The sequence below is a fragment of the Moschus berezovskii genome, chromosome 17, assembly GCF_049115385.1.
Source record: "Moschus berezovskii isolate FMDL1 chromosome 17, NW_MosBer_1.0, whole genome shotgun sequence".
NCBI lineage: Eukaryota > Metazoa > Chordata > Mammalia > Artiodactyla > Moschidae > Moschus > Moschus berezovskii.
In genome coordinates, this window is record NC_142476.1 from 14,554,062 (window position 1) to 14,576,455 (window position 22,394).

The 22,394-nt window shown below is 40.5% G+C and overlaps 1 protein-coding gene and 1 long non-coding RNA gene across 6 annotated transcripts in view; both read right to left on the reverse strand.

Annotated features, from left to right (window-relative positions):
* Positions 1-20,796, reverse strand: part of PTPRC (protein tyrosine phosphatase receptor type C) — a 133,989-nt gene extending 113,193 nt beyond the window's left edge. For 3 of the 5 annotated variants that reach the window (XM_088845215.1, XM_088845216.1, XM_088845213.1), the window contains exons 1-2: positions 13,194-13,344; positions 12,997-13,112 (exon numbers count right to left, since the gene is read on the reverse strand). In XM_088845215.1, the coding sequence (XP_088701341.1) occupies positions 12,997-13,069 (73 nt within the window). In that variant the 5' untranslated portion in view covers positions 13,070-13,112; positions 13,194-13,344. Of the gene's footprint in view, positions 1-12,996; positions 13,113-13,193; positions 13,345-20,779 lie in introns of those variants that run through there. The other 2 variants (XM_088845214.1, XM_055418964.2) reach the window with 2 other exon arrangements.
* On the reverse strand, positions 624-12,980 carry LOC148775072 (uncharacterized). The gene is made up of 2 exons (XR_016039553.1): positions 1,579-12,980; positions 624-1,388 (listed from the first exon to the last, which is right to left on the reverse strand). It is a non-coding gene; the product is annotated as an uncharacterized LOC148775072 (long non-coding RNA).
* Positions 20,797-22,394: the final 1,598 nt, after the last annotated feature.

The window sequence follows — 22,394 nt, forward strand, 5'->3', positions numbered from 1 at the left end:
TTCATTAAGTTCTCAATATATTTTACACAGTTTCAATTAAAAAACTGTTGTACCTTTCTTTTCTAATAGCTAAGCCAGCAAGCTATACATATGATATGTAAGATATTTGAAATTTGATATATTACATATAACACATATATGTGATATATGATATACCATATATATTTGATGCTTCTAAATATTATTATAACTTCGTTCATACTTATTTTTGTGATAATATTCAAGTCAAATGGGGATATTTGATAATAATTAGTAACTTCACAATCTCTGATCAATAATCTTTCAAGAGGAGACATGAATTGGGATTTTTAATGGGATTTACTGGATTCTCATTATATGCCAGGAGACATGTTAAGCCTTTCACAATCATCACTTCTTTTTTTCAACATCCAAAGCAAAACATTCTCCATTTTCCACTAGCTACCCATTCTCACATTCCTCTCCTAATCCCTCCTGCCAACCCCTTCAAACATGGCGTACCAGGGCTCAGATTCGGGTCCTCAGGCCTTCTCCATCTGAATAGTCTTCCAGGTGTCTCAGAGTCAGGCCCTCAGCTCTGAATTCGTCTGCACACAGTGAATCCCAAAGCTACAGCTCCGATCAAGACCTAATGAGCCCCTCAGTCTTTTTAAAATAAAATTAATTGGAGTATAGCCGCTTTACAATATTATGTTAGTTTCTGTGATACAGCAAAGTGAATCAGATATATACACGTGTGTGGAGTTACTCAGTCATGTCCAATTCCTTGTGACCCCAAGGACTGTAGCCCACAAGCCTCCTCTGTCCATGGAATTCTCCAGACAAGAATACTGGAGTGGGTAGTCATTCCCTTCTCCAAGGGCTATTCCCAACTCAGGGACCAAACCTGGGCCTCCTGCATTGCAGGCAGATTCTTCACCATCTGAGCCACCAAGGAAGCCCCAATACATATATCTCCTCTTTTTTTGAATTCCCTTCCCATTTAGGTCACCACAGTGATAGAGTTCCCCGTGTTATACAGTAGGTTCTCATTAGTTATATGCAGTATCAATAGGGTACACATGTAAATCCCATTAAATAGGGAGACCCCTCACATTTAATTTAACTCCAACTGATTTCTCCACTGTCTAGATGGATGTCTAATGAGAATTCAAGCACGGACAAAACAGACCCTGGATTGTCTGCCTCCTCCTGGGATGTTTCCCATCTCAGTTGCTCAGGGGGTCATTCGTGCAATGTCCTGCTTCCTCTCCACACTGCAGCTTCTCCCGCCCCTGTGAGAATCTGCCCTTTCTGTTACTGTCAACGCTCAGCCCAGATTCTCCCTTCTGCCATCTTGCCTGGTGCTAACTAGTCCCCAGGCTTGTCTCATCTCCAGCCTGCTCTCCTCACAGCAGCCAGGATGGTTTCTGCAGATGGAAAAGAGTTTAAGTCATTCTCTGCGTGAAAATTCCGAATGGCTTCTTGTCATTGCACTCAGGTGAGTCCACACTCTTTCCACCCCCAAGAGGTGCGGGGAACCTGCCCCTTCTGTCGCCCCCTCCCTCTGCAGCACACCCGAGGACTCCATCCATACCTGCCACACTGCAAGCCACTGACCTCCTTTCTGGGCCGTGAACCCCTCCATTGTTTGCTTTTCCCAAAGGGTCTTTGCACCTGCCAGTTGCTCTTCACATGAATCTTTATATTCCTGGCAGCTGACAAGGAGCTTGACGACACTTCCTCAAAGAAGCCGTCCTTGATGGCTCTGTCTGAAGGTCCCTTCACCCCCGCCTGATGGGGGTCATACCACACTGCTTCACTTCCCAACACTCATCAACATCCGCAAGTTCTCAATTATGTATTTGGTTTTCTGTTATCTTTCTTGCTAAGATGTAGGCTTCAAGAAAGTTGTATTTACCACTATTTGCCATTATTTTTATTCCATTCGTATTTACCTCTGTGTCAGCACTTGGAATAGTTCCTGGCACATAGTAGGGGCTCTAAAAACAATTAAATCATTGAGTAAATTGTCTCATTTAAGAAATGCTGCCATGATTCCCATTGTACAGATAATGAAGCTGAGAATTTAAGAGGTAATTTTCCTCATGTTTCATAGTTGGAAAGCTCAGAATGAAGTCTAGGCAAGATGTCAAAGGTTAATTTCTTCAGCACTTTAAAAGTAGAACTCGCCTGAATCCAACATTTTTAGTATCATTTCTTTTTTAACTAGTAATAAGCATGTTTATCTGCCTGCAATATTCAAGGAGTCCTTCAAAATCAACAGGGAGAAAAGCGGCAATGGCAATGCATATGGGCAAATATAAATGGCCTTCAAAGATGAAGTTTAACTGCTAGTTACTAGTAAAGATGAAATTCACTAGTGAACAAGAAAAGTAAATATTAAAAGACAAGAATATGCGGGGGGATTGCACCTATAAACTTGGCAGAACAAGGAGAGGGGTTTGAGAACTCAGACATTTTGAAGCATGCATTGGTGATACTGAGTATTATCTCTTTAAATCACTTCTGTCAACTTCCTGACCCTTTTCTCATCTTCATCTACCTCCTTCATATCATCACTTCCTCTCACAGTCAAAGCTCTGAACTGGTGTGTTCCACTTTCCTTATGCTTTTTTAGTGAGTATGTATCTTGATCAGACCTGAAGAATCAATAAGCAAATTAAGAAAATAAAACCATGGACCACCAACAAGCAGAAAGGCAGGGTTTATTAGGGAAAAGTTAAAGTCTTGGTTTACTAACCCAAAAGTGGTTTAGAAACCAAAGTCTGAGAAGTCAGAGTACAATATTTGGCCTGAATTATCTGATTGGCAGCCCACATTCATCATGGCAACCAAACAATAGATATATTTTTTCTTTACTTTCCTTTAAGTTATAGTCAACTTATTCCTGGAGTAGCAAACTGTAAGAATGGTCTACCTGATTCATTTACTATGCCTCTGGGATGACTATGAAAAGATAATCTGGTGTCTACACTTCCTGGAACGAGATGAGAACCTCATATGTTTTCCATGATCAAAGTGTTAAAAGGTCAAGTTACTTCCCTTGTTTCAAACTTCAAAAGCCAAAAAAAAAAATCTAGATACTTCGGTAAATTATTCAATAGCTTTCATTTTATATAATATCAAAAACAAATTAGGTATGGGGAAAATCCAGTATTTCCATTCTGTCACTCAGCTCTGGTCAGAATTGGTGTTATGCTTTTGTTAACCACCTTTTCAAGACAATGGTAATACATCACTTTTGCATTATTAACATGGCATCAGTATTCATAGTAAAGACCAGTTAATCAAAGACGTCTTTTTGCTTTTCATAAGAGATAGGCTTAGATCTCGCTAAAGACACGAAAGTGGCTCACTCATGTAGCTAAATCAGGTGGATGTGGATTAATGTGTATTTCACACAAATCACCTCTAAGAAACTACCTACCCCTCAGTCTTGCTGTAAGTTGCCCATCACCAGGCAGTCATGTGCAAGTTTCCCTGCTTTTTAAGCTGACCATTAGGAAGGCTGAAAAAATAAACCTAGAATCAGATAGACTCTGTCTGAAATCACAACCCTGGATTTCCCTGGTGCTCCAGTGGGAAGACTCCATGCTCTCATGCAGGGGGTGCAGCTTCAATACCTGGTCAGGGAAATAAGATTCCCACATGCCATGTGGCATGGCTAAAAAAATAATAAAAATGTGAAAAAAGAAGTCACAACACTTACCCCCTCATCTCCCACTCCTTATGAGGGGGTGACCTTAGAAAATCACTGTGAAAGATCACCAAAAACAGTGGAGGATTTGTGTGGTGTGTGTGTGTGTGTGTGTGTGTATGTTTAAAATTCCTCTCCAAGTAAATATTTTATTTTCAGTTTAAATCATAAACAAACAGAAACAAATTGATACTGTTGGCTAGCTCCTCCATACATCTACCACTTTGATTGATTAAATATCTAATAATAATCTATACAACTCAGTGGCAGCCCCAAAATTTCTATAACCAAAAGCCTGCTGAAGAAATCTGGTTGGAATGGGGCCTTAATGTAGCCTGGCAAGAATAGAGTTTTTATTTAAATAATGTACTATATGTAGATTTCAAAGGAATAATTTAAAATTTGTAAAAGATTGAGAACACAAATAATTATCTGTTGTGAATTATACTATTACTTTAAGGAGACAGCTTATGAAGAATTTGGAAGATTTAGGGACTTCCTTGGTGGTCCAGTAGTTAGGACCACCACTGCAGGTGGCTTGGGTTCAATCCCAAATGCCAAAAGGTAGAACCAAAAAAAAAAAAAAAAAGAATTTAAAAGATTAAAAACCTTATCTCTAAGCTGCACTGCCACATTGAGATCACACACTACACAAGGAAAGCCATGGAATATGGTATTCCCAACTCACAGTACAGGGAAAACACTCACAAAATATTGATTAATGAATACATGAATAAACAAATAGGTTTCGCTAGTCTGGTAAAATGAAATACTCATAACGTGTTTAGGTGATGGATATTGGTAACTGGTTTTTATTTCCTTATGTATTGATTTCTGCATTTCTCAAGTTGTCTAGAATAATGGTTGATTTGCGGAAAAAATGGGATATGCAATTTTATACACAGCATGTGACCGAAAGAGAGGAACAGCAGGAAAGAAAGAAAAAAGATGAGCACGGATTTTAAGAATTTTTTTCTTTTGTCTATTTCTTGAAATTTCCCATCCCACAGAAATTTTATGATGAATAACTCACTTAAGGAACAACAACAAGAGGACAATTCAAATCATTTCTACGACTTCAGTACTTTCCGTGGACAGACCTAGGTTGGACCATTCCACTCTCTGGCAAATAAGTAAAGACTTGCGGAAAACCTACCGGAGCTCACCAGCAGTGGTGAGAAATAGCCAGAGAAACAGACCTCCAAGTCAGAAGAGGACCCGTCCAAGTGTGATAGGAGCAGAAGGCCAGAGGAAGAACAGGAGGGCTGCCCGGAGGAGGTGACCTTTGAACTAAATTTTGAAGAGCAATTATACTTTGCCCAATTTAAAAACGTTATGGAGGGAAGAAAACACATTGGGGGAGAGTTGCAACAGCTTGCAGGCAGGAAAACACTGTATTTTAGGAAAATGGAAGTGACAAGAGTATACAGTACGTGTCACAAAGTGGCTCCAGATTAAGCCGGAGAAGTCTAGAGGGATTCCCCTAGAACCATGTGTGCTGTGCTAACTGCTTTCATTTTTCCTAAATGCACAGAGAACAGAGGAGGGTGACTGTGGTTAGTTGCTCAGGCAGGTCCAGCTCTTTGTGAGCCCATGGATTGTAGCCCGTCAGGCTCCTCTGTCCATGGAATTCTCCAGGCAAGAATCCTGGAGTGGGTTGCCAGTTCCTTCTCCAGGGGATCTTCCGGACTCAGGGACTGATCCCTGGTCTCCCACATCACAGGCAGATACTTTACCATCTGAGCCACCAAGGAAGCCCTTTAGATACTTTATTCCTTTACTTCACTTGCCATTGTGTCTTGAGAACATTTTAAACTTCCGTTGATTGTTCTATTTATCTTTTGCTCCGCCAGTTAGTAAGAAGTTGGCACAAACAAATGAGAATTCAAATATAATAATGCTAGACTGTACAACAATCCAGTAAGTGTTTCGAAAGTTTCCATTGGCTACCTGAGAAATAACGAAAACTCAAAATCTCAAAGGAAACTTGCTGAAAGAGCTCTCAATCACAAAATGGGTATTACTAATAGAAGTATCAGCACAAAATAGATCTGATGATGGCTAGCACTGCCCAATCTAAAATTTGACAAAAGCGAAAAATTATGTCACGTAAATTACATTTTATGTGACTTTGAAATGTGGGGGAAAAAAAGAGAGAAATCAACAGTGTCTAAAACTGCACACAGGAAATGCTGTTTCTGGCTACATAGAAAAATTAAAGCCTTTGGGGGGAATTTAGATCTGTATTGCTTGACAGGGAAAATTACACTTGGAAAAACAATAGGGCCTCACTGGTGGCTCAGCTGGTAAAGAATCCTGCAAAGCAGAAGACCTGGGTCTATCCCTGGGCTGGGAAGATCCCCTGGAGGAGGGCATGGCAACCTACTCCAGTATTCTTGCCTGGAGAATCCCATGGACAGAGGAGCCTGGTGGGCTACAGTCCGTGGGGTCACAAAGAGTCAGATACAACTGAGCGATTAAGCACATATATTGCTTGACAAGAAAAATTACACTTGGAAAAACAATAGCCATAAAGGAAAAATTCCCACAGGCATGAACTATAATCAGTAAATGTGATGTGAATAAAAATCAGTTCATGAATTTAATAATAATTGTAAAAGCTACATGAAAACTGATGCTGTTGAACTTTTAGTTCAGTAAAATAAAAATGGAAAGACTGGTAATGATTCAATTAACTTATATAAAAAATACTCACAGAATTAAATTGGCTTAATGGAACGAGATTTTTGTGTGAAACCTCTTTTCAAGGAAAACTCGAAAATGTTGGTATATTCTAATTTAATGTTTATATTCATAAGCGTTGAGTCAAAACACTCCTGAGATCAAAATCACAGGATCAATATGTTCTCTATCCCTCTGGGAGACACTGAAGAAAGGATGAGCAAAGGCGAGTTTTGCATTTTACAAAGATAGTCCTAGTGGGGTCTGAGGAGAAGCAAGTTTCCAGACTATGGTTGCAGTAAGAAATAAGACTCTGGAGCAGAGTTGTGATACAGGATGGATCTATAAACCGTTTAAGAAGCAGAATCCAGAGGAGTTTGCAAACCTCTGAAACAGGGGATACGAAATTTAAGGCATTCAAAGATTCCTAAGGGTTTATTCCTCTGCCACACAGACTCCAACGTCATCTTCTCAGACTCTCCGAGGAAGAGGTGTGACTTGGACCCGTGTTTCAATGGGGAAAAGCTGTGTGCTGACTGCATGGGGTTATAAACGGAATTTTCAGCTCTGCAGAGGATCTCATCGTTCTCAAAGCGTTTGGACAAGATCATCACTTTTCATGCCAATGGCAGTTTTTAGATGAGGAAACCATGGGTCAGAAGCGGAAAATGATTGGACCCAGATGATGCGATTCATAGAATTTGATTTCCAATGTATTTCTCATTCCACCTGCCATGGGCTTCTCCAACTTGGAATGGGTCCTGACGCACTTCCTATGATGCTTAATATGTCTGTTTTACCAGTAAATGAAGGATTGTTTTTTTTTTTTCCTCTAAGTAGATATATTTAAAATACAGTGGCCACACTTGATTCCTTTGATATCGTCCCTTTGATAACATCTCTTAACACCATTACTTATATATGTGTCTCTAATCCCTTTTCATGACTGTCGGGACATTTTTTTTAATTGACAATACAGAGATTCTTCTTACCCATCAGGGATTTTTGCTAAGTGCACTTGACCAGCTGCTCATTTCCTAACACGTCAGAGCAGGACATTGAGATGCCCTCAGCCTTTAGGCTCTGCTCCAGAAGATCACTTTTTCAGAGGGTTGATGAATTTCCTCTAGTCAATTACATTTTGTTTAAAAGTAAACTTTTTAATATATGAATGACAATTTTTTAATTTAAATATCATGACATGTAGTTACAACTTTATCACCCCTGCAAAACACTTATAGGAGAAACTGAAGTTTTAGTGAAGCTAATTTTTTTCACTTCAGATATGTGTGTCTCATGTTGAACAGGAAATGAACGTTTACTTTTTTAACACTGCATAACTATGCACCATAAAAGATGTTAAAGTCTGCTTCAGTTTGGGTCATCAGTAAAGAATCTAATGAAAGCATTGATAATCTTCCCGATCATCTTTTCATAAATGAATCAGCGGAAGATACAGGGATGGGACATGAACAGTCCTTGAGTACTTCACTAACACTGACTTTCTGTTTACTCATGTTTGTCCCAGTCGAAAGAGTAGGAAGCTTTTCGTTTCTTTATTTTTTCTTGTTTCTGTTGTTATATCTGAACACATAATATTCTGCTTACAAGAGCCATTCCCCAAACTCTTGAGAGACTGAAATTTAAGCAACATATTGATGTATATATTTAAAGGTTAAAGGAATACTTATTAAGGAAATTAGGAAATAATTAAATATTTTCTAATCTAAATATTGGTTGGGTTAGCTGAGTACAAAAAATCTAATAATTTCTATAATATTTACTTCCATGTGTTTCAGAACTATGTAGAAATAGATATCACGTGGTATTTTTAAATGAATAGCCTGCCATATTTTTTTTTCTTTATCCTCCCATAAGACTCCTGTCTTTGTTTTATTTAATTGAAGGACAGTTGATTTATAATATAGTTCTAGTTTCAGGTGTACAGCAAAGCGATTTGGTGATTTTTTTCAAGGTATTGAATGTAGTACCCTGTGCTATACAGTAAATCCTCATTGCTTATAAGACTACTACTAGTATCTTTATGCTTGTCAACGTCACAGCGTTAATTCTTTAGTGTTAGGCAGCTTTGATGTGGTTGGGTGCCCTATAATGAAAACAACTATTGAGACAAAATTAAAATTAAGTTTAAACTGAGGTTAAGTTAAATTCCATTGTCTTTTCTCCTAACAATTCTCATAAGCACAGAAGATGACTGAAAATGACCAGAGAACTGCCCTGAAGACTAATTTCTCTCTTTGCACCATTGCCTTACGTACACAGGGTCTGAAAACAAAACCTTGCAATGTTCACGCTGGACTTTCAGTAACTAATTTGATCAACCTGACTACAAATCTCTGCTCTTCACCTGCTCAGACTTGAAATTCAGGGCCACATTATCTAGGAAGAAGTGACACTCAGACTCCTTCAGGCCTTCTGTGCAGACGGTGAAGCTGCCAAGGTGAACTGTCTTCTATCTGCCCTTGGACACAGCCCCAGGGCTCTAGGTCAAGGGCTGCCCACGCCCGGACGTGTAAAGCCTGGTGTCTTGCACCCCTGCCACGTGAGTCCCTCCCTTCCTAGTTCTTACTCTTCGCCCCAAGGATATCTGGATTTGAAGAACAAAACTGATCCATCAAACAAAATGGTTCTAACAAGAATGCCCAAAAGAGCAAGTCCAGAAAAATTTAGGAACAGTATTCCTGAACATTGGATTTTTTAGAAATCAGAGGCTCTTTCCAGATAAAAGGTAAAATGATATGAAAGAAGGAAATCGGAGGGGGGCGGAAGGCAACCTGTAGAGATTTAGATCTAAAACGACTTTATCTAATCTTGATAAAACCGTTCATTTTATCGAACAGCCCACATCCGTCCACTAGTTTTCCCATCCTCCATTTCTCCTGTCTGTCTTTACTCTTTTCTCATCTCCCCCTTCTTTTCTCGATTATCATAATCTGCAGGTGTGTCCAGAAAACCACCGCCCATTACTTTTTCAGCACCTGGGAAGAAATCAAGCACAGATGATATGAAAAGATGATTCCTGCTGTCATGTGAGTTACACCGGCAAGCATGCTCTGATTGGTAAACAGTAACGCCAACAACAACAAATTGAAACTATGTGAAACGCCGTTTCATTTTTCATACAAGGAAGGGTGATAAAATGTATAGAATCATGCTGGAGACATTTTGTGGCAAGAGTGATGACAGAGAATTTTAGAGGGGAATAGGATTTGCACAGTACCTTAAAGGTCTGGAGCAAGTGTAGAGAAGCAGGGTGTTGAAACTGCCTCCTGCTTGTTCTATTTCAGTCCATCATAAAAGGAAAAAAATACATCCCTGCTCAGCTCCCATCTCCCTGAGGAGTCGGGTGCCCTGGCAGTGAGTTTAGAATGTAAGCCAAGGCGGTGAGAAGATGTCGGAGGGTTTTTTTCCTCTTTCATTTTATACTTTTAAAGCTGTAGGGTGTGAAAAGAAATGGACAGATGAGGAACTTGTTACAATACTGCATGTGAAAAGTGATAAAGACATGAATTAAAGGGATGGCAACGGAGATGAAGGGGGAAAGACTTTAGAGATCTTTATAAAGTAAAGTGATAGGACTTGGGGACCATTTAAATACGTATATTTCAGACTTTCTCTTTTGCAAAAACACAAGGCAATGAAACAAGATTCCATTTAGGAAAGGAGGTAGGTTCACCCCTGTGAGGGGTGAATCTGGAGGTGTAGAATAAGGACCATCAGTACACAGTAGGTGATGATAAGGAACTCTGAGTTTAGAAAGGAGAGTAAAACTGGCCAAAGACTGAGGACCGTGAACCACAATGTTTAAAAGCAGACAAATATAGAGAACCAACAGACAGACGAGAAACCAATATATACTCATAGATATGTTTGTATGTGTAATGAAATACCTAACATATGCTGCATATATAGCCCACACATGTGTAACTAACCTGTTCATGTGTGAGAGTGTGTGTGTTGGGGGGCTATGAACATGTAGAAGCATCTATATTCTTACAGAGGTTAACTATCACTGGCAAAAGGATACCAAGTAACCCAGAACACAGCAAAGACCTAGGTCAGTACTGAGTGCTCTGACCCTGTGCTTAGTCTCGTGGAGCAAGGCTGGAAAAGGAAAGCAGACCCCTAACCTCACCTTACCTTTCCCCTCACCAAACACAAGTTTCAAATTCTAGCAATAACAAAGATCCCAGGCAGATGTGCATTAGGAAAAATACTTTCCAAAAAATCAGCACACCTTCATCCCCACTCCCCCAATCTCTACGTTGTATTTAGACCTTAATAGGATTGCCGATACAATTCCTTTCACAGTTAGACTGAACTCCCGCAAGTGTGCAAGGCAAAGTACACATTTGTAACATGAGCTATTTATTTTCTGTCGATGGAAAAATGAAAAATTATGTCCAGGAAATGACTCTTAACCGTTATGACTAATAACTCACATAACTCCTGAATTCATAGCTGTGACAGTACAAAGCTGTAACCTGGCTGTACTTTGTTGGAGCCAGAGATCACTCATCTCTACCTGCATTCTTGAAACCATCTCTCTCCCCGAGAATTATTTAGAAAATTTAAACAAAATGTTGGTTTCCTGTTATCTCAGCAAAGAGGCACAGAGCAAAGAGATTACTGACTTTTATGTAAAACTCAACCCAGCATTGTTACTGCTCTGGGGAAGTTGAACTTTGCCAACATTTGTATTTTAGAGATTAAATAGCATATCCAAGTTGTGCATCAATTTATTCATTGATGTCTTTAGAATGCACAATATAAATTTGATGTCTAATATTTCTTAGAAACATTAAACTCAATTTAACACCTTCAAATAAAACATATACTCCAGCTCACAGCTTGCTAATAAAAGAAAATATATCATTGAAAGAACTAATAATTTCCAAAATTATTCAGTGAATCACAAAATCTCTCTTGGGACTTCAAAGTATGATAAACAAGATTTGCACACCTAGATAATTATCTCTATATTTTTTTCCCAAAGATGAGTATATGTTGCAGAAAAATGTTTGTCCTCAGTGTTTCTCTGAGCAGTTCAAATTAAAACTTGGCCTTTGAAAATAAACCTTTGTATACCTATCCATTTATCTGTGGCACAAACTATTCAGCAAAATTGGTTTAAAGGCTTCTAGATCATTTTATACTCTCATTTTGAATAGAAAATCAAAGATGTTTCTTATAGTAAAAAGCCTTAATAGGCGAAGTTGACATTTTTATGGTAGTTTGCTCTATGGCCTACAAAATATCTCATTTAGAAAGTCGTGCAACAGTTTCTGAGTGAGAATTTTAAGGGCAATTTACTCTGACACGATAATACACATATTACCTTACAAAAATTATTATTCTTTATAATACTTTAATTGTGATAACCAGCTTCATAAGAATGGTAACTTAATAAACATTTCCTGTACTAAGGCAAAATGCTATACCTACATAAAAAATATTTAATCCATTTTTGCAGTTAAAGAAAAAAATATACACACTGCATTCTACTGTCTTTAGTTTCACAAAATGTAAATTAACAAAGTAGCTTGTTCAGAAGAGAACTTCTGTCCTGCCTTTTAGAGAAAAGGAGAGTGGTGGAAATTTTTCAAAAAGGCATTTCAAAGTGAATTACAATAGGCAAAAGTTTTTAAAATTTGTTTCCAATCCTTTTTAACTTATTTAGAAATCTGCAAAAATACCATTTCAAATATCTTTTCAATAATAATTTTAAAAAAAATCTTTTCGATCCTCCACCGTAAGAAGTCATACTAAATATCAACCGAAATGTACTCATGACCACAGTGAAACCATTCAAGAAATGTCCACTAAGCAGGCCAGAAGTGTGCAAAGATCTTAAAGCTGAGAGATGCAGGAGCTCCGGTCAGTGACATTTTCCTATAGAATGCATCATTTGCATGATTCTTAAGAGTTTAAGTATTTTTATCTCATCAAGGCTGTAAGATTTACCCAGCACCCAGGAAGGGCGGTGGCCCCGCAAGAGTATTCAGAGGAAATAATCATTCAAAGGATTGTAAGGAACAAAAACCTTGATTTAAAATACATTTTGTGATAAAAGTTTTGCAAAAAGTTACTCTTTAATTCCATATCCAAATTTGCTTTTTTTAAAAGTACCATACAATCAAGTATTCAATAAAATATTTTGGCCGTAATCAAAATTTGAGGAAGCAAACCCCTGGTCAGAAAAAAAAGAGTGGTTTGTGTGCAAGCAAAGCCATATTATGATTTTTACAAATGCAGTTTTTGTTAAAAAGAACAAAATTTAGTTTTTTGGTTATTCAGATATCTTCAGACTTTCAACACTGCTATTGTAATATCCTTGAACAGTTTATAAACCAAGATACAGATAGACAATGTTTGCCTTTGGAATCGTGATTTTTGGGGCCAAACATGTATGCCTTTTTAAACAGAAACAATGTGTTCTGTCACCCAGGGAGCCATGTCTCTACGAGGGACAATGACCTTGACCGTTTTACAGCCGGCTTCCTCACCTCTAGTCACCAACACTTCACTTGCTTTTATGTCTATTTCAAACCAATGTCCTTACACACACACACACACACAAATAAGTAAGGAAATATGAATTTCCTTGTTCTTACCTGCAACAAACACTGTGGTGTCCAGGAAGGCAAAGCCAAATGCCAGAAGTTTAAGCCACAGATACATGGTCATATCTGGAAATCAGCCAAACTCCCAAGAGACAGCATGCGTCCTTCTGAAAAGCAAAATAATGGTTATCTCCGAACCAATGTTTCTCTGTAAGGCCGAATCAAGAAGGAAAGAAGTGAATGCGTACTCTTCAACTGGTGTCTTATCAGACAGGGGCGATTTCCTCCTGCTGCCCTGAGAACAAACCACTTGCTGTGAGGCAGTGATGTCAGATTCGGTTTTACTAACTTCTCCAAAAGGGCTGCAAAGGGTCCTCTTTGCAGGAAGTCAAGAAAGTTGTTCAAAGTCACTGCCAAGGCCTCTTACTTCCTTATTTCAAGTAATTAGACTGAGCTACTAGGCCTCTCAAAAGATTTTCCCTCAAGAAAGATGCGTTTTTCATATCCAAATAATACTCCTGTGCAGTATTCATGATAATTAGAAAATGACATGGCCCACCCCCCAAAATCCATAACATTCTTACCTAAACAATGACAAAACATTCAGCATGGGTATAACAAAAATGAGGACTGGCAAGATGATATGTTAATTGAATTAATGAAGGAAAAAACAACTGTATTTGTCTTAAAATGACCAAATGAATGAAAGAACAACCACCGCTCTGGTTACTTTGGACAACCAGAATCTTGTACCATTAGGGCATTCAGAATCCAGCAATGTGACAGTCTGAGTATCCAGCCACTTTCTATGCAAAGCAGTCTCAGAAAGCTTAACAGCCTTGCCCCAGATCTTTCACAGATATTCTTGCAGGGCTGGGAATGGAATCAGAAACTCACTTCTCCTGCAGCAAATCATGCTTCAATAAAGGAGTGCCTCTGTGACCTGAGATATTCTTGGTGTTGCTGATGAGGGAAAGAAGAGACATTCAATCAAGAGCTGCTTTTTATAAAAGTTAACCTTTTACTCCCCCTCGGCCATACTGCCTCAACCTTTGTGATTAAATGACTGCAAATAAATACAGCACATCCTTTGTGATTTCGATGGTGTTCCCAGTAAGTCCATTAATCAGGAAACCGCGTGCGAGAAGGAAGCCTTTATGACATAGCAGTACAAGACTGCCCTGGTGGTCCCGTGGCTAAGACTCCGAGCTCCCAATGCAGGGGGCCCACGTTCAATCCCTGGTTAGGGAACTAGACCCCACGTGCGGCAACGAAAGAACCCATGTGCCACAGTGAGGACCCAGCAGAGTCAAATAAACCAATAAATAACAAACATTGTTTAAAAAGTCAGCCATACAGTGAAGTCAACTGGTCTTATCATCACAGTACCTGCAGACACGCATTAATAAAACCCCTACTGCACACACAGACAAGGCATCATGCTCTGAACTGCAGATCAGGCGGAAGGGACTTGGAGACAGAGCCCTTGCAATGATCTGGCTAGGAAGCACTACAGCAGGATTCCTATGTTGAACTGTATAAATCTTTTGATGTTTGCATACTTATTTGTTTTTCTCTTTAGCTGCTAGGAACTACAGAACCCAATTTGCAACCCCCCCACTTGGTACAAATGAAAATAATTCCACCCCTTAATTTCTGAATAGTAACATTCTAATGGGATTCTTGTTATTATTATGATTTTAAATGATGGTTGTTATAGTAGCTAACACTACTGTACTCTTACCACATCCAGAAAAATGCTTAGCCCTTTAATCATATAATGAAATTTGTACAACAAACTTGGAGATAAAGAGATAAATAATTCTTCATTTTATCTGTAAAGTTCAGAGAGGTTAGGTGATTTATCTGAAGTCTCACAGCTGGGAAGTAAGCAAGGTACGTTTTGAACCCAACCTCAAGTTTCATCTTACTTTCCTTATTTGCTTTACTATTTTTTTTCATTTTTATCATCTCCTTCTCCAATCTTTTTTACTTTGTACTTTTCTAATTTTTAATCTCAGAAAGATAGAACTTGATGGCATACAAATGATACTATTCTCTTTTTACTAACGTGTTTTTAAATTAAGCATCTGTGCACCTCAGCACAATTGTTTAGGAGTTAGGCCTAAAGAAAAGCATTGATCTATGTCAGAGGTCACAAATTTTAGTTCTTCTCACCTCAACCTGTTTCTTAAAACACAATTTGCAATGGAAATCTATCTGGGGATTGGCTGTGAGTATCTTTAAGCAAATATCTGTGGCCTGTTAGCTCACTCTTATGGTAGGATATTTGGTAAACTGGAAGCCAGGAAAAAATTGTGTGACCTGCCGTCTTTTAAGAGGGAGTTAAGACTTTATTTTTGGGGGCTCCAAAATCACTGCACATGCTGATTGCAGCCAGGAAATTGAAGGACACTTGCTCCTTGGAAGGAAAGTTATGACCAGCCTGGATAGCAAATTAAAAAGCAGAGACATTACTTTGCCAACCAAGGTCCGTCTAGTCAAGGCTATGGTTTTTCCCGTGGTCATGTATGGATGTGAGAGTTGGACTGTGAAGAAAGCTGATCGCCGAAGAATTGATACTTTTGAACTGTGGTGTTGGAGAAGACTCTTGAGAGTCCCTTGGACTGCAAGGAGATCCAACCAGTCCATTCTAAAGGAGATCAATCCTGGGTGTTCATTGGAAGGACTGATGCTAAAGCTGAAACTCCAATACTTTGGCCACCTCATGCAACAAGTTGACTCACTGGAAAAGACTCTGATGCTGGGAGGGATTGGGGGTGGGAGGAGACGGGGACAACAGAGAATGAGATGGCTGGATGGCATCACCAACTCGATGGACATGAGTTTGAGTGAACTCCGGGTATTGGCGATGGACAGGGAGGCCTGGCGTGCTGTGGTTCATGGGGTCGCAAAGAGTCGGACACGACTGAGCGACTGAACTGAACTGAAGACAATATACTTCGAATAAGCTGAAGAGAGGGGATTAGAAGCCTTTAAGAGACATTTTTAAAAGGGCTTTGCAGATTACAGCTTTGAAGGAATAGCAAGAAATCAGGAGATTTAATTTCATTTCAGGCAAGTGGGCAGAGAGAGTCCACCCAAGGAACACTGAGGTTAATTAGCAACAAATGAGTTGGATGATGTTTTTATTTTAACGTGTTAAAATTGAGTTTAGTGTCAACAAGAAACAGTAGACTTTGGGGTAGCAAAATATATAAGGGATACTAGAAAGGTATAAAGAAATAGGATCTCATATAGAAAGACGGCACTGGGTAAATAGTATATAATTTAAGCACTCTCAGTGACTTCCCTGGTGGTCCAGTGGTTAAGACTCTGCCTTCCATCACTGGGGACACAAGTTCAGGACCTCACCAGGGAACTAAGATGCCACATGCCATGCCAAAAGTTTTATTTTTAAATATTAATTAAAAAAAATTTTTTAAGCCAGACATGAAGAAGAAAAAAAAAGATCTGGTTCAGAAGGAAGTGAAGTGAAGTGAAGTCGCCAGTCGTGTCCGACTCTTGGCGACCCCCTGGACTGTAGCCTACTGGGCTTCTCCGTCCATGGGATTTTCCAGGCAAGAATACTGGAGTGGGTTGCCATTTCCTTCTCCAAGGAAGGAGGTGATAGTCAAATCCTGCCAAACCTCGTAGGTTCTAAGCCACTTATCGCTTTATCCTTAGAGACACAGCTGTTGGGGTGTGTGAAAAGCTGTTCCCAAGCCTCCTTGCTGATGATACCTGCCTCCAGGATCTGATCCCTGCACTCGTGTCCCTGTCCTCAGCTCACGTGACACAGCAGCATCAAGCTGTTAGCCGCTCCACCAACCCTTGTCTCCAGTCAGCTTCCAAAACACCATTCTCTACTAATTTTCCCTGACCCTCGCTGGCTCATCCTTAGCAGCTGTCATGAGAGGTCCTTCCTGTCCCTGACATAGGACAAGCTCAGGCCAGGGCCACTTCTCTCTTCCTGGACCTCGGAACCCTAGCTCTCCTGGCAATTCCTGGCCCATGGATCCGCAAACATCACTGCCAACTGATGCAAAAGATTCAATACTGATATGCCAAAGAAAAGATTCTGCCTAGTGGCCAAGAAACAGGGTAAACTCCTAGTTCAAGCAACGACTTGATCTCCTTAATATGGAGCTAGTAATTCTACCTCAGTGTTGCTGTGAGAACTAAATTATTGAAACAGGCATTCCGTTAATGGTGTGAACACATGAGCTTACACTTCGAAGCATACATGATAGAGCATGCATCCTGTCCATCCTTCCATCCCCAACCAAAAGAGGAGAGCCCCAGAGGAGGGAGGGGGAACATCCCGAGGACCTCACCTCTCCAGAACCTTCTACACCTCCTCCTGGAAACGTGCTATGGACACAGAAAGAGAGGAGGTGAAAGAGCTACAGTGACAGGTTGAATCGTCCACTCAGCTGGATGGGCCTTTTCTTTACTCCAGTGTAGCTAGGCAGTTGGGGTGCCTTCCCTATCTAATATGAAGAGATGGAAATGAAGATTCAAGATGCTTTCTTTAATTGGTTTAAAGACACTGTGGATGGCAAGATGCACTCTGATTTCAGCCAGATCAAAGTGCTTTATAAGATCTGTATCTCAGAATCAATGAAACACATTGAAACGGATGACCCATGGCAGGAGGGGTATACAATTATTCTAATGAGCTCAGACTGTTTAGTAAACCAGTAATGTATTAAAAATACGATCCAGGCAGTGAGTTCTGACAGGTTTCCAAATCTGCCTCAATAAGAAAGTCTTGTAGATTTTCACAGATTCAGAGAGTATCCCACTCTGGCCAGGTGGTCTATGGATCATACTTTGTCCTTATTCTATAAGGTCTGAGCCTGGGTATGAGCCCTCTGCTTCAGTAAGATGACTGGTGACAAGTCACTTTTAACATTGGTTGGCTCCTTTCAAGGCTTCAGGATGCTATTTCTCTCTTTCTACCTGTCTGTCTGTCTGTCTGTCTCTCTATCTCTTACTGCACTGGCTCCTGGCAATGGATGACTTCCTTTTCTGGGCTATTCCAATTACCTAACTAGATGCATAATATAACACACAGCAAACATGGTACAGGAGACGAATTGGCTTTCAAATGCTACGAGGAACAGAATGTTGGAAATCACAATGGTGTAAAAGAGAGGACTCTGCACACGCTACTGTACATGCCTTAACTGTAACCTAACATGTTCACTCTAAGCCTTGTACTGAATGCTCGCTCAACTGATTTAGTTTCCTGGAGGCTCAGACAGTAAAGTGTCTGCCTGCAAAGCAGGAGACTCGGGTTCAATCCCTGGGTCAGGAAGATCCCCAAGAGAAGGAAATGGCAACCCACTGCAGTATTCTTGCCTGGAGAATCCCATGGACAGAGGAGACTGGTGGGGTCACAGAGTCGGACATGACTGAGTGACTAACACACAGTTTTCACAACCCTATGTGTCGTGACTTTTTTAACGAGACAGAAAATAAAAACAACAAAAGATGCTGCACACCTGGCTCTGTCTGAGCTGTCACTGACGCCCCCCGCATACGGTGTCCACACGGCTGGGGTCCTGCCCCCCGGTACCCACGGGTTTTCCTTTGTGGGACTTTTCCCATCCCGTGTTTTACCATGCTCAAACTCCTTATCACCAGCGTGATAGCTTAGTAGCTCTTACAGTTCGAAACTATTGTTAAACAGTCATCTACATTTTACTTGCGTTTTCACAAAAAGATTTCTAGAAGTTCATGCTGTGTTTAAAACAGATTGCCAACAAGTACCCACTGTACAGTGCAAGGGATCTGGCTCAATGTTCCATAATACTTAAAGGGGAAAGAATTTGAAAAAGAATGGATACTTGTAATGAATCACTTGACATTATTGAAATTAACTTGAATTAACTGAATAAACGTGAAATTAACTGAATCACTTGAAATTAGCACAACAGTATTAATCAACTATACTCCAACACAAGATGGAAAATTTTTTTTTAAGTCCATATTTTGATCACACAGTGGTTTGACAGCCCTGTGGAGCAGTAGGATAGTATCAAAAAAGAAATCAGTAGACAATGCTATAAGTATTGCAAAAACACAAGTTTCAAGTTAAAATTTATGAATCCAGCATGAAATTAGTCCACATAAATAATCAATGATTAAAAAAAACAAAAAAGTTCACAGTAAATCTCAAAATGTCAAGAATATCAACATGCCAATGTTCCAAGCTTGTCACACAGAATCACAAGAGAAATAGTGTTAGAGTGGCGATGGATTGGACTCCGTGAAGCTAAATTACATAGAACCAAGGCCAAGAATGTGAGAGAAAGTGCACATTTGATATAATGTGCTCCTAGAACTTCAATCTCCTGGAAGTCTCAACTTTAACATGCCCTTGGCATCATAAAGTCATCGGACATTGCTTTGGCCAACTTGTAACGACAAGGAATACCACAGGAAACTGTACTCAGTATATTGTAATAACCTGTAGGGGAAACGAATCTGATAAAGAATACATATCTAGTTGTATATATATAGTCTTCCCAGGTGGCATAGTGGTAAAGAATCTCCTGCCAAAAGACACACAAAAGAGAGGGGTTTGATCCTTGGGTCAAGAAGATCTGCTGGAGAAGGGAATGGCAACCACTCTAGTATTCTTGCCTGGGAAATCCCATGGATCAAGGAGCCTGGCAGGCTACAATCCATAGGGGCACAAAGAGTTGGACACAACTAAGCACGCACACACACACATGTGCACACACACACACACATATGTATACTTGAATCACTTTGCTATATACCGGAAACTAACACAACATTGTGTATCAGTTATACTCTAATAAAAATTAATTTAAAAAGATTCATTCTCCATTCTGATTTGTTTAAATTTGACATGTAAGCTTTGTGCTGGTTTCAATTGGACGTGATTTCTAAGATGTCCTTAGATTGATAATGTAAGATATAACATGTTTTGTTTTTTCTTTTTTGGCCAAGTTGTCCAGCATTGGGAATCTTAGTTTCATAACCAGGAATGGAACCTGTGCCCCCTGCAGTAGCAGCACAGAGTCTTAACCATGGGACAGCCAGGCACGTCTCATCACACACTGTTTTGAGGGTGATGAACTCCTGTATGATTTTTTTTTAATTTGGAAAGCATAATTTTTCATAAAGCATCTTATTTGCTCGAATAAGGCCCAGTGGTGGAGAAGCCTGGGGCTACCTCCTCCGAGGAGCCCGCTGGTCCAGCCCTCTCCCCACAGCCCTGCAGCGCTAGCACACCCATGGAGAACCTGCACCCATGGACTGCTTCACACCAAGAGTCCTCTGGGGCACGTTCCTCAGAGGAACCAGGGCAACACTGCAGATACCGAAATCCCATGTGTGTCTTGCAAACCGATGAACTGAGAGCTCCGGTAGCTGCAAGTCTGCCCAACTCGAAGCCTCGCAGATGCTGCTTCTGAGAATTAGAAGGGTGAGAAAACCTTCGGGTCACAGAGCTGTGCAGAGCACTTCCTAGTGCAAACGTGATTTCTGAGAAGCCAGCTTTCTCTGGGGACGAAGGAGAGACATAAGGGTGGGTGTGTAAGAGACCCAGCCCAGCTTTCCCTGCAGGCTGGCCTTGGTCGATCCCTTCCTCTGACTTCTGTCTGCTTTACACTCGCCCATGTCATTGGAACAGGGCTGTGTCCCAAGATGCCATTGAGAGATCCTAGCAGAGTAACGAGAACTGTGGCAGGACAGCCAGACAGTACAGCAAAGCACCTGACAGGCTCAGAAAACAGACCAAGCGGATGGTCGGGAATCAGCTGCGGGAGACAGCAGATGAGAGTTAAACGCATACCCGTTCTCCCCACAGACGCGCTTCTGTTCTAGAGCTTCCCACCGCGGCTCGTGGCACTCCCAGCCATCCTGTTGTGAAAATAGAAACCTCCGTGTCATTCTCGAAACTCACTTCCTCCAGTCCATCACTAACTCCTCTCCATGTGATCTCCTGAGCGTGTCTTCCATTTCTCTCCATCAACCTCACCAGCCAGGGGACCACCAGCTCGTGAAGACGCAATTAAGATGAGCTCTTCACGGCTCTGCCTGTACCTGCTCTAACCACATTTCCTACTCCCCAATTCATTCTCCACTCTGTAATCAGCGAGGTCTTTTTGAAATGAAATTATATCTTAGGCACCTGCCCTCCATCCTGTCAATATTTTTCACGGAATTTAGGGTTAAAAGAAAAGTGCTTAAGAGGACCTTCAGTGGCTTTGCATGACCCAAATTTCTGCTCCTATTATAACTCAATTTTTCACCATCTCGTCACCCCAGTGGTACAGACATTGGCTCACATCTTCCTGTTTACCATGGTGTCACCCAGGTAAGAGATTTTATATATAACATCCTCTTCTCTACCTGTCAACACTCTTTTAATCCTACAGGTAGGACCAAGCACCCCTATCTTGGGGAGCATTCCTTTACGTCTCTGATTAGAAGGAATGACCTACCATTACCCTCCCAGCATTTACTTCATCTTCACAGTCACATCGTTTGGGCAATTGTTTGATTAATTTCTTTCTCCACCACCAAACCAAATGTCCCATGAGGTCTGCGCCTCCAGCGCGTGGGCAGAGGCGGGCTCTCATTAGTTGGACGAATGAATAAGCGCAGAAGTCTCTCCTGGTTTTTCTGGAGGGCCTAAGACTCTCGGGAGTTTAGTGCAGCCCTGAGGTGAAGATTCACGTTTTCACCCTCCCTGCTATGAAGTGGGTAGCAGGACAGATTTGAGTTACAGAAAATAAAGAAGTGTGACAACCTGAGGATAACTGAATTAAAGTCACAGAATCACAACTGCTGTGCAGACAGTCCCCAACTGATGATGGGTGACTTGACCATTTTTTGATCTTATGATGGTGCAAAAATGATATGCATTCATTAGAAATCATACCTCAGATATCGAATTTTTATCTTTTTCCAGGCCACCGATACATTATACAATACTCTCTCTGAAGGCTGGGCTGTGGCAACCTCAGCTCCAATTCAGCCATGAGATCATGAAGGTAAACAAATCATACACTCACAACCATTCTGCTTTTCACTTTCAGAACAGTATTCAATCAATTGCATGAGATGTTCAACACCTCACTATAAACTAGGTTTTGTGTTAGATCACCTTGTCCAACTGCAAGTGTTCTGAGCACAGCGGAGGCAGGCTAGTCTAAGTTACAATGTTCAGTAGGTTTGATGTACGAAATGCATTTTGACTTGTGAAATTTTCAACTTACAGTGAGCTTATCAGGACGTAACCCCATCACAAGTGGAGGAAGATCTGTGCTTGCTGAGTAGGGTACCCTTATTCTTCCTGTTTACCAAGACAAGTTCATTTTATGCTCTGTATCCAGGAAGAAACAAAAGAGCATGTAAAACCAAAATCATCTTCCAAAAGTTGTAGCTGTGTTTTGAGAGAAGTC